The sequence below is a fragment of the Zeugodacus cucurbitae genome, chromosome 4 (assembly GCF_028554725.1).
Source record: "Zeugodacus cucurbitae isolate PBARC_wt_2022May chromosome 4, idZeuCucr1.2, whole genome shotgun sequence".
NCBI classification, from domain to species: Eukaryota; Metazoa; Arthropoda; class Insecta; order Diptera; family Tephritidae; genus Zeugodacus; species Zeugodacus cucurbitae.
This window is the reverse complement of record NC_071669.1, coordinates 73025878-73038969: the sequence shown is the minus strand read 5'-3', so window position 1 is coordinate 73038969 and position 13092 is coordinate 73025878. Positions and strand designations below refer to the sequence as shown.

The following is a 13092-nucleotide window of genomic DNA, read 5'->3' as shown; positions in this document are numbered from 1 at the left end:
AGGTCATTGACCCATTAGAGATCACGTGATGTCAATTCAAGATCACGTCATATTTTTGTTTACATTTTTGAGTGAATTCAATGACCCCACCTTGATCACGTGATGTAACTACAAGATCACGTGATTGACCCCGCCCAGAACACGTGATGTCAATTCAAGATATTTTGATCACGTGATGTAAATACAAGATCCCACCTTGATCACGTGATGTATGACGTGACGTGACCTATCACGGATCACGTGATGTCAATTCAAGATCACGTGATATTTTTGTTTACATTTTTGAGTGAGGTCAATGACCCCACCATAATCACGTGATGTAACTACAAGATCACGTGATATTTTTGTTTACAGGTCATTGAACCCTCACAGATCAGGTGATGTAATTTCAAGATCACGTGATACCCCACCTTGATCACGTGATGTCAATTATAGGTCACGTGATATTTTTGTTTACATTTTTGAGTGAGGTCAATGACCCCACCCTTATCACCTGATGTCATTACAAGATCACGTGATATTTTTGTTTACATTTTTGAGTGTAGTCTTTGGTGTCCGATGTCTTTCTCTCGGATTATGAAGTGAGCTTGAATATTTCTAATATTTTGGCGATCTCAGTTTCAAATTAAGATTCTTCATCACGGAGTCTTTTTGATACCCTCACCTGGGAACTATTTCCAGAAAGCTCGGCGCACGGTAGTTTTTGATACACATCTTGAGTGAAGTATTGCTTATGAAAAAAACGACGACGAAACTGTCTCACTTCGTCGATGAAACATGGATCTACTGAATAATACTAGAGACTCGAAAAAGTCAACTTCACCCGTCCAAATAGTTGGATCAGATTTATAGAGCTGAAAGTTATCTCCTATTGAGAAATCATTCGCCATATTTCCAAAATTTTATTTCTATTTGTAGGAAATGTACTTATCGAATCATATAAATAAAAATCAATTTGTACATGATTAAATATGTATATAAATTAAATATTTTATTTCGATTGACATCACAAAGGTACACCCCATAATTGGGATCATAATACATTTCACCAGAAGAAAGAGGCAGCAGCAAACGGAGCTACATAGTGTGGGGAAGTCAAAGATACCGGCAAATGAGCAGCGCCAGCATATCGGGCAACAACGGGGGCGGCGGCGATGCCATTGTAGTTGCGAGCGATTACATGGCTGCTGGTGGCGGTCACAACGGGGGCTGGAGCGGCAACAACAGCGGTGGGAGCAGCGTAAGTCAAGGGAGCGTTAGCGATGATATCGGGATTGGCTGCAACGCAGGCAATGAGCACGAAGAGAAGAACAGTCTAAAAATAATGAGAAATTAATTCTAGGAAAACTAAAACTAAAAGTGGAAAAGACATACTCCGTTAAATACTTACGAATTTGAACATTTTATTTGGATTGCTTAACTGTTGCTTGAAGGAAATGCAATTATGGTTTAGTAAATAGTTCCAATTTAATTTAACTTTTATACCATAAGAAAACGACTTTGCCCCGAATCTATGTAAAAGCGCAGCCTAATATTAATATTGGAGGTGACTCATATCTAGTCAAACAAACTTCAACTTGATCAAGCACTCTAATGTATATGTATGTACGTGTACACTGTTAAGCAGCAAATTCGGTGGGCATTCCTCGGCGCTTCGCACTTGCGCACAACACTATTTCGGGTAATTTACAGCGGAGTGCGCGCATACATTTTAATTTGGTTCAAAAATGTAATGCAAAACCCAAACAACAAATAAAAGAAAACCAAAACTGTGGCATTGAATTGCAATGAAGATTGTCCAAATGCTTGGTATTTTTACTTTAACAAAATATTTATATTCAAAATGCAGTCTTTGGAGGGCAACTGCGTTGAACTTGAAAAATAGAAAAACCAAAACACTTGTTTCGCACCAAGTTGAATGCGCCGCAGTTGGGTATAAAAGTTGTCGACGATTCGCAAAGTGACATCAGACAGTTTTCAACTCAAGTTCGAGAAGACGCAGCCAGCTAAGCTAAAACACACACTCAACATGTTCAAATACGTAAGTTAATTATATTCAAATACCATTCTATCTCATCAAATTGTTAATGTTTATTCTTATTCTCACTTTGCTTAGGCCGTTGTTCTCTTCGCCCTCATCGCTTGCGCCGCCGCTAAACCCGGTCTCCTCGCTGCCGCTCCCTTGGCCTACGCTGCTCCCGGCGCAGTTGTCGCCGCTCCAGCTCCCGTTGTGACCGCCACCAGCAGCCAAGTGATCGCCCGCAACTACAATGGCATCGCAGCTGCTCCAATTGTCGCCGCCGCCCCAGTAGCCGCCCCCGTTGTTGCCCGTTATGCCGCCGCTGCCCCTCTGGCCGCTCCATTGGTGTCTGCCCACTACGCTGCCGCTCCTTTGGCCGCCCCATTGGCTGCTGCTCCACTCGTTGCCCGTTATGCTGCTGCTGCTCCTCTATCTGCACCGCTTTTGTGGTAAGAAAAGGATGATAATTGATTGATTGAAAAGGCTGATATGTGTATTGTTCTAAAATAAATGCATAAGATATTCGAAAGATATAATGGATTACTGATTTGTCGAAAGATTGACAAGCGAAAGTATTTCATTACACTCAATAGTGTGAGGGACCTGGCTCTACGCTATGGAACGCAGTGAGTTCTGTGAAATATTTGAAATCAGAAGAAATTCATCTCATCACGAACCAGATACTTAGTTTATTAGATATTAAAACTCTTCAAGATCTTTTAAGACACATTTGGAAAAGTTCATTATATAACAAGTTCATTCTATATGACTCTTCACAATGCTTCACAATGAACTAAGTGATGCATGACAAAATCGAATACGATGTGGTCGTGTGACTAATAGTTATTGATCTAAGCATTGCATCGTTTCTGAATAAGCTACAATGATTCGGCTCGCTTAAAGAATACTCTTCCATATAAGGGGTTCTTGTATATTTGCGCACAAAGCTCTTCATGTTATTTGAAAGGAACTTTTTTTATGAATACTATGTCATGTACTCTAACTAAGAACAGCCGATGAACTAGTATCTAGTATGTAGAATCTAGAATCTTAATTAACCTATTGAGAATCATTGAGAATCACTTTACGATTTCTATGGTTCAAATGCCTTACTCTGAAATCCGTATCTCCAAGGGTCGTATGTTAGAGTCTGACGAGGAGTTGACCGGTATCAGTGTAGCTATAATATGGTTTTGTAACTATATGAATCAGCTTTTAGGTGGAAACTTGTAGAAACGAAGGAAGTCATATCCATTATCCACGAACAAAAATATATTAATCGAGGTTTCTATATAATCTTAGAAAATGTGTCCATCTGGTCAAGTATTGGGGGATAAACCAATTTGACCGTTTCAACTTTTATCAGGGAATTCAACGTTCCCTCCTCCTTCAGTTGAAAGGTAATGCTATTAAGGCACCTGACCGCAAAGTGTGTTTTCTAGAACTCACAAATAAATTTTTCTTGTCTTCTTACGAAATAAATTCCTCAAGTCAAAACAACACCCAATTATGACAACCCATTCGTCGTAGCCTCGCCCAACCTACATCACCTTAATGTGTGCGTTTGCTTGGTTCGTTTACCGTTATTTATTTAAATGCAAAATATTTAACATAAACAAGTATGTATGTGTGTATGTGAGTACATATATTTCATAATATTGTATTTAGTCGCTGCCTGCCTGCCACCGAGAATCCATGCCACACCAAACAACCATACACCATCGCACCGCTTTAAAGCTCACACGCTACACGAGTTGCTTATGAACCGGCTGTCCTCCTGCCACATGCCACATGCCACATCAAGCCAAGTGCAAAAACATTGCAGATAAGAGTGCGCATCAAGCGGCTGCTCCGCCATTACATAAAACAAACCGAAACTCATCAACTCAGCAGCGCGTATCCTGCAAATCCGCACTTCAACCGCACGCACACACACACGCACACATTCGCATCCATCACGCCGGCATTCGCACACTCGCACCACATGCAGGCAACCGACTACGGCGAGCGCGCCCGCATGAGCTTTGCGCATATTAGCGTTAACACATCATCGCCACAAGGCCGCCGGCACAGCGGTGCCGTAGCCATAACTATAGCCGTAAGCCGGGTAATAACCGTAACCGTAGCGGTAGCTCGTCGCTGGATAGGGATAGAGCGATGAATAGGTATAGGAGGGATACGCGGCTGGCACATAGCTGGCGGACGCGTAGCCGGCGGGCACGTAGAGGCCGCCATTGTAGTGGCGGGCGACCACTTGATGGCTATGCGCCGTGACGACGGGCGTCACAGCGACCGTGTAAGTGGGTGCGGCCGCGACGGCGGGTGTGCTGATGGTGGTGGTGATGCCATGAGGAGCCGGCTTGGCTGCAATAGAGTGCAGGAGTGCACAGCAGCAGAGCAGGAAAATGAGCTGCTGTCGAGGTGGGTGGTAAAGTGAAAAGTGAAAATTGAAATGGCGAAATTGAGTAATTCAGTTGATTTTTGAACCATAAAATTTAACACTTACATTTTTCATATTTTTAGGAGTTGTTGACGCGGACGCTGCTGCCTGGATGGGTGCCTGGGTGACTGCGTGTGGGTGGGTGTGTGCTTTCTCGTGATTTGTGACTGCTGCTGCTGCGGCACTTTGGCTACTGCAATGGCGCGCACTCGGCCACAGCACATTTTATACAACGAATTATCGAGTGTTCACAGCGCGTTGCTCATACGCCCCGACACTCCCAAACACAATCACCACCCAAATGGGCACGGCAGCACTCCCCATGCAAGTGCAAATGTTGTTAGTTTGTGTGTGCGTGTATGGGTGCTTACATGTGTGAAATAAATCAAATGAGCATTTGCATAAAGTGCATTTTGCATTGCGCCTTATGCATATTGCATGGCAACTATTTCTTTTTGGATCTTCGATGCAATCGAAGTGCTGCGTAATGCCATGCTGCCATGCAATCACATGCATTTGTTACACATCTGGAGTGCGGAGTGATGTTGCAAGTAATTTGAATGAACTTGTTGCGCGTCCATTACTCGGTTGCACACACACTTTGTGCGCGCGCTCATCGCATGCCGAGCACGTATCACTGCAGCTGTCATATTTGCAATCGGAAAACCTAAAAAAAATCAAAATCGGCAAAAACGCAAACTGCTGATATCCAAAATATTTATGCATATGAACATAAATCGCACACAATATTTTGATTGCGCTTAAATAAGCGCGCGCCACGGTTAGAGAGATACACAAACACGCATACTCATGTGTTGGGTCGACAGGGCGTATGAATTCGACGCGCCTTTAGTTCAGTGGACTGTGGGGCAGAGTGCGTTATTTTCGGCAAAAAATATTTATTTATATAAAAAGTTCATGTGGGTGAAAATGGAATTGTTATCAGGCAAGTATATATGTACGAAGTGTGTATAACAAATAATGGGAATTTTGAAATTTTCAAGTGTTCAAAAGTAAAATTTTTAAATTTGTTTTACTTACGCCCCTGAAGTACATTAAAAATGTCAGCTGTATTCATTGCTTACTTTATCTGTAGCAGCCGCTTAGATTAGACGTGTTTTTACAAGCTTGACCATTTTCGCTTGTTCGCTCACAGTCACAGTTCGTTGCGTGTTCTCGAAATATTGACCAGAAACAGTACTTTAACTACGATCCAGCCTCCACATTCACCAGACATGTTTGTCATATGACTGAGAATCTTACCGAAAAATGGTTGACAGTGTGAGAAATAATTTGTAAGACTCGCTGTGTAAGGAGTAAACGACTCATTATTCAGGGAAGGATTCGAATTACTCTGAAGCACAGTTTACACACGAGTATATACATGAGATTTGGCGTCAATCATTAATCAAAACCGAAACATTAAATATAATTTATTTCGGTCAAAATTATCTTTCGTATATTTAGTAATTAATTTTCGAGACTGAAGAGTGTTGGCTCTTAGTTTACTGAATTTAGTACTATATAGATATTCACAGAAAAACTTCATTTGACCCTTTAAAAATCAAGGCCTTTTTCATCAGTTGGAAAGTGAACCAGTGAACCGGCTCGAACGGAGTGCTCTTCTTGTGGCACAGCATCATGCGCACAAAGGCTTTTATACTATAATATCATATCTTTTATCTTTTGCAATTACTATTCACAGCAACTTCGCTTGGAGACGACGTTTTTATATTCACTCAAATTTCAACTTACTCAACCCACTGTACACTGTGTTTTGTGTTGTGCCACTGCATTTGCATGCAGAGATGAGTTATCAAAACATTCTGTGCATGAGCAGCTGAGCGTGTGAGTGTGTGGCTGTGTGGCTGTGTTTTGATTGATGTGGGATTACTATTGATGAGCATGCATTTGGTCGCATAAAAGCATGCCGTAACACTTTCAGCTGTCAACAATTATGGCAACTAAGTGCTGCGGCTAGAATTTACAAGCTTTGCGCGCTTATTCGGAGCGTTTTGCGCCGACATGCATGGCATACAAAACAAATGGAAAATAAATAAATCAAAAAACACGAATAAATCAAAGAATTGCAAAGCCTTTGCACAACGCCATTCGATTTTTATTAAATCATTTTGGTTTTGCTTTGTGAGTGCTTTGCAATTAACTGAAGCTGCAATTTGCGAGAATGCGTTGCAACCGATATGCATACACAAGTAATACAAGCATTTTATTCATTGATCTATTAGAGCTGGTATTATTGAATTGATATTGAAAGGCAGCAAATATTGAATGATTTGGAATGTGAATATAATGCAAATTAATGAATACTTTGTTTGTAATCGATGATAATAATGTGTCTCACAGCAGTCTGTGTCGTTTTCAGAGATGAAAAAATAGCCAGGCTAAGTTTTCTTAAAACTCAAACTCACAATAATATATATGTATACTATATAGATATAATAATAAAATTAATTGATCAGAATTTTATTCGTGAGACAGCGGAGTAATTAGTGGATAGCACTCACGAAATACACTCATCGAACACTGCTGTTATCCTCTTAAGTACGAGTATAATAAGTCAGAAGTGGTAGCTTATATTAATGTCTAAAGTTCAATTGCTATTTTCATTTATAAATAGATCTAAATAAATCTAAAGATCTAAATATTCCAAGTCAGATATTTCCGTGGTTTTCAGTGGCCAGAGAAAGTAAAATTTATATTTCATACATGTTTATATGTGTTTCGTGCGCTCAGGTTCAAAATTATTGCCGTTTAAAATATATTAAAAATAAATTTCTATACGTACTGTACCTATATATGCAGTTTCGAAGCTAATGTGGTTTTTGTCTTGGGTTTATTATTACATATTTCCAAAATACACAAAGAATTCTCAGTGACTCTACAATTATTGAATAAGTACAGACCGTTCGGAAGCCACTGTAATGACGATGCAAGAATGTGATTATTTGGAACAGTTTAATTTGCATTTGATTAAAAATATACACTGAAAAGATGTTCTGATAAATTTAAGAAAATATTACTAAACATCTTAACAACAAAAATTAAATTGTGGTGTGATTAAAACAACAGAAATAATAATACTTCCACTTAATTTTGGAAATACAGTGGAACTTCTCTAACTCGAATCACCATAATCCACAAAAAAACTTCGAGTTATTGAATTTTCATTAAAATATAAAATTTTTCAAAAAGCTGTAATATGTAGGCTTATACCCAGCCTCATTTATTTACTTCGGATAAAGTTTTATTTAAAGAGTTTAAAATATGTATTCTGTAATTTTGTTTGTTGCAGTTTGCAATTGTCCGGCTCTAGCCGTCTGCGTCTCCTGCCTTTGTGAGATTTTTTGTTCGCCTCCGTACAATATAGAGGAACTCTTTTAAAGTTCTGCCTCGGTGGTAAAATTTTAAATTTTGTATTGAAAGTTGCCTTCTATTGCCTCTTCAAGTGTTCGAGTTATGGAAGTTTCCCTGTATATGGTACATATTAACAAATATACATTAAATATCTTACATAATTAATATTAGATTTCTGCTATTTGGGCTAGGGGCAGGTTTCACCCGATTTTACCTATTTTTGACTGAGAAACATATTCCTTTTGAACTTATATAGAATATATGGAATAATCACAGATATTTTCGGTAAAATAAAGGTTCACATGTTCGATATCTGGGGCATTGAAAAGTTATAGTTCGATTTTGAGAATTTTCAGAAGAGCAGTATCCAACTTACAGTGCAGTTTTATTCCAATGCCTTTACTCGAGCTTTATTTATATATTTATGTATGTATTGTGAAAAATAAGTTGGAGTTCAAAATTGTGTTAGAGAAGTAGGCGTGGTTGTGAACCGATTTGAGTTCAAGAAAATAGTATATACCAAATTTCCTCGAAATTGGTCAAGTTGTTCCTGAGATATGGTTTTTGGCCCAAAAGTAAGCAACGCCACACCCATTTTTTGTATTTCTGAGTTTCTGTATATCAACTTTTTTTTATTTTATAGCTTTAATGCCGCCTTAGTAATGGGACCTTAAAGCTTTTTGTGAACGACCTCAAGAAAGGTGCCAAGTTTCGAATTGTGGACACTGTTTATTATCTATATAATTTTCTAATAGATGCCTTACAAACTCTCAAAATCTATTTTTTACACTGTCAAATTAGAAGGGATCAGGAAGAACTTATAATTTTTTTTAGTATACTTCAAGAAACAGTGAAGGTTCATTTACTCTATTATTTTTCCTTATTTCAATAATTATTCAAGACTCAATTTTGGATTTCTCATACTTGGTTCGTTGGCAATTGCAGACTTTTTGGATAGACTGTGTGTTAACTGAAGAACTGCCTCAACGATAGCCATCTTTCATTATAGTTCTTGCCTTGGACGGTAATTGAACCAATTAAACACCGGCTGTTAGGCGTGGACAAGTCTACTTATTTACAATAACACACATCTACATTGGTATAATTTTAATTATTTACTAGAGACGATGCTTCAAACATGAAATCTCACTTTTTAAAATGTGCTCTCACCTTTGACCAGCAGCTTGCGTAACAAAATAAATGTACTATCTGTGTTTAACTAATTAACTAAATAATATTTATTATAATACAACGTACAGTGGTTCTTATCACTTTTTATGGCTCTATAAAAACATTTCTCAAGCCTCATCCATGGCTACGTTTAAAGACTTTTCCAATGAGGCCAAGTTTTAATTTCATCGTAGAGACGCTGTCCTGGACAGGCGGTCGCTTTGGTTTGACGGTGTCCCAACAAGGTGTAATTGTCCTTGAGATAACCCTGTTGCACGGCATGGGACATCAGATCTTTGGCATTCTGCAACATAGTCTGCGAGGGTATCGTATCTGCAAGCGAATCAAAAAAGTTTGTGAATTAAATAAAGTCTTTCTACCACAATGCAAGTGGACTCACTCTCGAAGTTGCCAATGAAGACAATGCCGATGCTGTTGCGGTTGTAGCTGGGTGCGTGCGAGCCCTGCAAGCCGAAGCCACGACCTTCGTAGATATTACCATCGCCGGCAATTATGAAGTTGTAGCCGATATCGCTGAACTTGCGACGACCCTTGTGATCGCTCTGGATGTTCTTGATGAGCCGCTTGCACTCCGTCTCCGTGCTGCAACCGTTCGGATTGTCCGAATGGTGGATGATCACATAGTCGACCTTGCCGGGTATGCGCGCAGGGGAGCGAGCAGCCGCCGCGTTCCAAGAGCTGCGCGGCTGGATGTGGATCGCAAAACAGGCCGGAAGCGCTGAGGTGCAAACAAAATTATTTGTTAAGTGTTATGATTTGTAATTCTTTAGCAAATATTTGCAAAATGATAACAAAAATATTCTTCTTACCGATCGCCAAGAACACAAAACACAGCAGACGAGGCATTTCAAAATCAAAACAGAAAATTGTTCGCGATTGTGAGACGTTCACTTCTCTACGGCGTCAAACGCTTGAATGATCTGCCGGCAGCAGCTTTCGCCACTTAAATACACTTGAACTCGAGCTTTGTCGATTGCTCTTGTGGCCAGTGATAAGCACCGGCGCTGAACCTTATCAGTCACGTCCGTATGTATTCTCAACTATGTAGCTCAGCGAACATTTGTGGGGAATTACCACAGCTGTTTTTCGATTTTAATTAACTTCGTATAAACTAATAAAGCAAATCCGCACGGTTTGTTTTGTTGTTGTATATTTTTTTAAATTTTGCTTTGTTTACAACGGGAATATGTATTTTGGAGTTTCTTTGACGTCGACTTCATTTCCACGAATGCTCGCAGAGGGGAACCACGTCCGCCACTCTGAACGCTCTGATGAGTGATGGCACCTATGAGTGTCGTGTAACGCACAGGTATGCATAACAATGGTTGATCTGCGAGCGAATTGAACTGTAAACACGAAAAGATCATTAGGCGAGCATCAAAGGCAAACCGGTTTTTTAAATATTGATTCATTCATGCTTTCACATACATATGTATTTGGCATATGAACGTGTGTGAGCATTAACAAGTTTGGGTATTACTAATTACTTTATCTTCTTACTGTATCTGACTGTAAAAACCGTTGTTTCATATATTGAGTGAAATTAACAAAAAGTGTAATTAATAAATCTCTAATTTTTGTGGTAAGTCACATTTGGTTGTTAAAGTGATGTATGTACATATATATGTACATATGTTGTGAGAAATACAGGGTGGCTCAATAGTTCGCTGAGAGTTGAATCGGCACTAGCCTCGGTGGGGTTAGGTGAAAGGGTAATTTAACACTAGAGACTTACTTCTGTACTTACCATAGAATACTTCCTTTTGATACAAGTATATACAGTGGAACTTCTCTAACTCGAATCACTATAATCCCCTGATAAACTTCGAGTTAGAGAGATTTCGAGTTATAGAAATTCATTGAAATATAAAATTTTTCAAAAAGCTGTAAAATATAGATTTACACCTGGTTTTATTCAATTACTCCGCATAAAGTTTTAAGTTCATACGTTAAAACATCAATTTTGCAATTTTGTTGGTTGTAGTTTGCTATTGTTTGGGTCTTGACGTCTGTATCCAATGACTTTGTTACATGATTTATGCAATTCAATCCAGTGTAATACCATATTTTTTTCGGATCCTTACGATATAGAGAGGCTCCTTTAAAATTCTGCCTCGATAGTAAAATTTTAAATTTTGTATTATGCCCTGGTCGAAAAGTTCGATTTATGGAAGGAGATTTGTATGAAATTTGACTTCTATTGCCAATTCAAAAGTTGGAGTTATGTGGATCTTCGACTTATAGAAGTTCGAGTTATGGAAGTTCCACTGCATTATATATAGTAGGGCTCTTAAAATTATTCGATTTACCTGAAACCGATTATTCGATTATCCGGTTTGTAACCGTTCGTACGAATATTAACCGGTTAGTACAATTCGATTAGTCGCAATGTTACGACTATTCGAATAGTCGTTCTACTGCGGTTATTCGAATAGTTATACTGTCACTATTCGAATAAATGAAAATTGTTTGAAATCCAAGCAGCCTTTGATTTTTGTTTGTTTTTACTTGTAAAAATGTCAGTTGTGCGCAGTGCGAGGTTTGCCTGTGTTTCACTTTTTTCAATAAAAATTGAAATTGAATGAACTTACACTATTCGAATAGTCGACAACGAACGGTTAATCGGATAGTCGGAAATGAGCGGCTAATCGAATAGTCGATGACTGACGACTATCCGAATAGTGCAAATCGAATATTATTATTCGAATAATACCCTATTCGGTTAATTCGGTTAGTCGATTAGTCGAATACCAAGAGCTCTAATATATAGGCCTATGGCACTTTCACATCGTTGAACGCGGGTGCGAAACGTACAGTGGACAGGAAAGATGGTAAGTAGTATAAAGTAATTAATGGCATTGAAATTGGAGTTATTTTATTGCAATTGTATTTGCTGGCTGGTAAACGCATGGCCTATAATTACATATTAACAAATGCGTCTCAATATGTGGTTTTATTAGGAGTGAGGAATTTCGTAATTAAATTTCAGCTTCAGAAACAGCATTTGCATTGATTACAGCGAGAGAGTTGAGTTGAAAGAAAATTATTATATACATTCATTGATAAGCACTGTGTGTCGATCGCTTTCAAAAGCTCACACATCTCTTAATCTCCATGAGACTTTTATTTGTACTAATCTAAGAAAATGAAATGTTTTTTTAAGTACATTTTACGAAGAAAAAAACTATCCAGGAGCATCAGTTAAATACAATACGTTTATTTTAATTTCATTTGTGTTTAATGTAGTTCTTTTCCATTTTTCTTACAATCCGTCATTTTACTTTATTTTCTCATTGTTATTGTTGTTGTGTAGTATTTAATACATTCTCATTTGTTTGCTGTTTTGATAAATATCCATACATTAGAGTAGGAGTATGAGAGCATTAACTCTTACAATAGTTTCAAAGTTTTGGTAATTTTCGCAATTTATTTGCTTTCATAGAAAAGGATTAAGTACTGTTACAGGAGAAACGCCAGCTTGTATATTTTCATTTATACACTCCTACCCACTCTCAGCTTTTACAAAAACATCTACTGAAACGCCATCGTAAAGTTCTTGTGCGTTTTATGTTGTTGTACAACAGTTTCGATACTACAAATATCTACACATTTGCACTGCGATGTTTCTGTATTTTTCACATTTTATTGTAGTTCTTGTCTCTACTCAGTTTTCAAAAAACATGTGTGTCCCTCTTTCTAGACATAGAAGTATAAAAATTATATATTGTAGCATAGCATCTATTTAGAACAGTTATTAAAACCATTTCAATATTCTTCACTGTATTTTTAGTATTAATTTTCATTGAACCAGTTTTCAAATTATTTACTTTAATTAATATTTCATAATTTTTAATTTTTTATAATAAGAGTATCGTATGTATGAACCAACCAAACTGTCAAGTATAGCTTTGCATTCCAGAAACCTTATGAAACTAAGAGCTGTCACTGAGTTGGAAGCAATCATTTTTTGAAGCCCTTTTAATTTCGCAATAGTATTCAAAAACCACTTTATTATATACTTGAAGGGTTTCAACAGTACTTTAAAAACCCATACTATTCATATTCA

General features: G+C 38.0%; 4 protein-coding genes across 5 annotated transcripts; 1 reads left to right on the top strand and 3 right to left on the bottom strand.

Moving 5' to 3' along the window:
* Positions 1-987: 987 nt before the first annotated feature.
* Positions 988-2070, bottom strand: LOC114803516 (uncharacterized). The gene is made up of 2 exons (XM_029040870.2): positions 1391-2070; positions 988-1315 (listed from the first exon to the last, which is right to left on the bottom strand). The coding sequence occupies exons 1-2, from the start codon at positions 1400-1402 to the stop codon at positions 1046-1048; spliced, it is 282 nt and encodes a 93-aa protein (XP_028896703.1). The 5' UTR covers positions 1403-2070; the 3' UTR covers positions 988-1045.
* LOC105211375 (cuticle protein 16.5-like) lies at positions 1914-2521 on the top strand. Its single transcript, XM_011182781.3, has 2 exons — positions 1914-2041; positions 2117-2521. Exons 1-2 carry the CDS (start codon positions 2030-2032, stop codon positions 2471-2473), a joined length of 369 nt encoding a protein of 122 aa, XP_011181083.1. The 5' UTR covers positions 1914-2029; the 3' UTR covers positions 2474-2521.
* A 1062-nt stretch (positions 2522-3583) lies between these two features.
* Positions 3584-4686, bottom strand: LOC105211551 (cuticle protein 63). Of its 2 annotated transcripts, none has more exons than XM_011183051.3 (2): positions 4527-4686; positions 3584-4433 (listed from the first exon to the last, which is right to left on the bottom strand). In XM_011183051.3, exons 1-2 carry the CDS (start codon positions 4533-4535, stop codon positions 4068-4070), a joined length of 375 nt encoding a protein of 124 aa, XP_011181353.1. In that variant the 5' UTR covers positions 4536-4686; the 3' UTR covers positions 3584-4067. The 2 variants fall into 2 exon arrangements, with proteins under 2 accessions (XP_011181353.1, XP_011181362.1); XM_011183060.3 differs by having other exon boundaries at positions 3584-4430; positions 4527-4684.
* A 4363-nt stretch (positions 4687-9049) lies between these two features.
* On the bottom strand, positions 9050-9997 carry LOC105211562 (peptidoglycan-recognition protein SB1). Its single transcript, XM_011183073.3, has 3 exons — positions 9836-9997; positions 9406-9744; positions 9050-9338 (listed from the first exon to the last, which is right to left on the bottom strand). Exons 1-3 carry the CDS (start codon positions 9870-9872, stop codon positions 9157-9159), a joined length of 558 nt encoding a protein of 185 aa, XP_011181375.1. The 5' UTR covers positions 9873-9997; the 3' UTR covers positions 9050-9156.
* Between the last annotated feature and the right edge of the window lie 3095 nt (positions 9998-13092).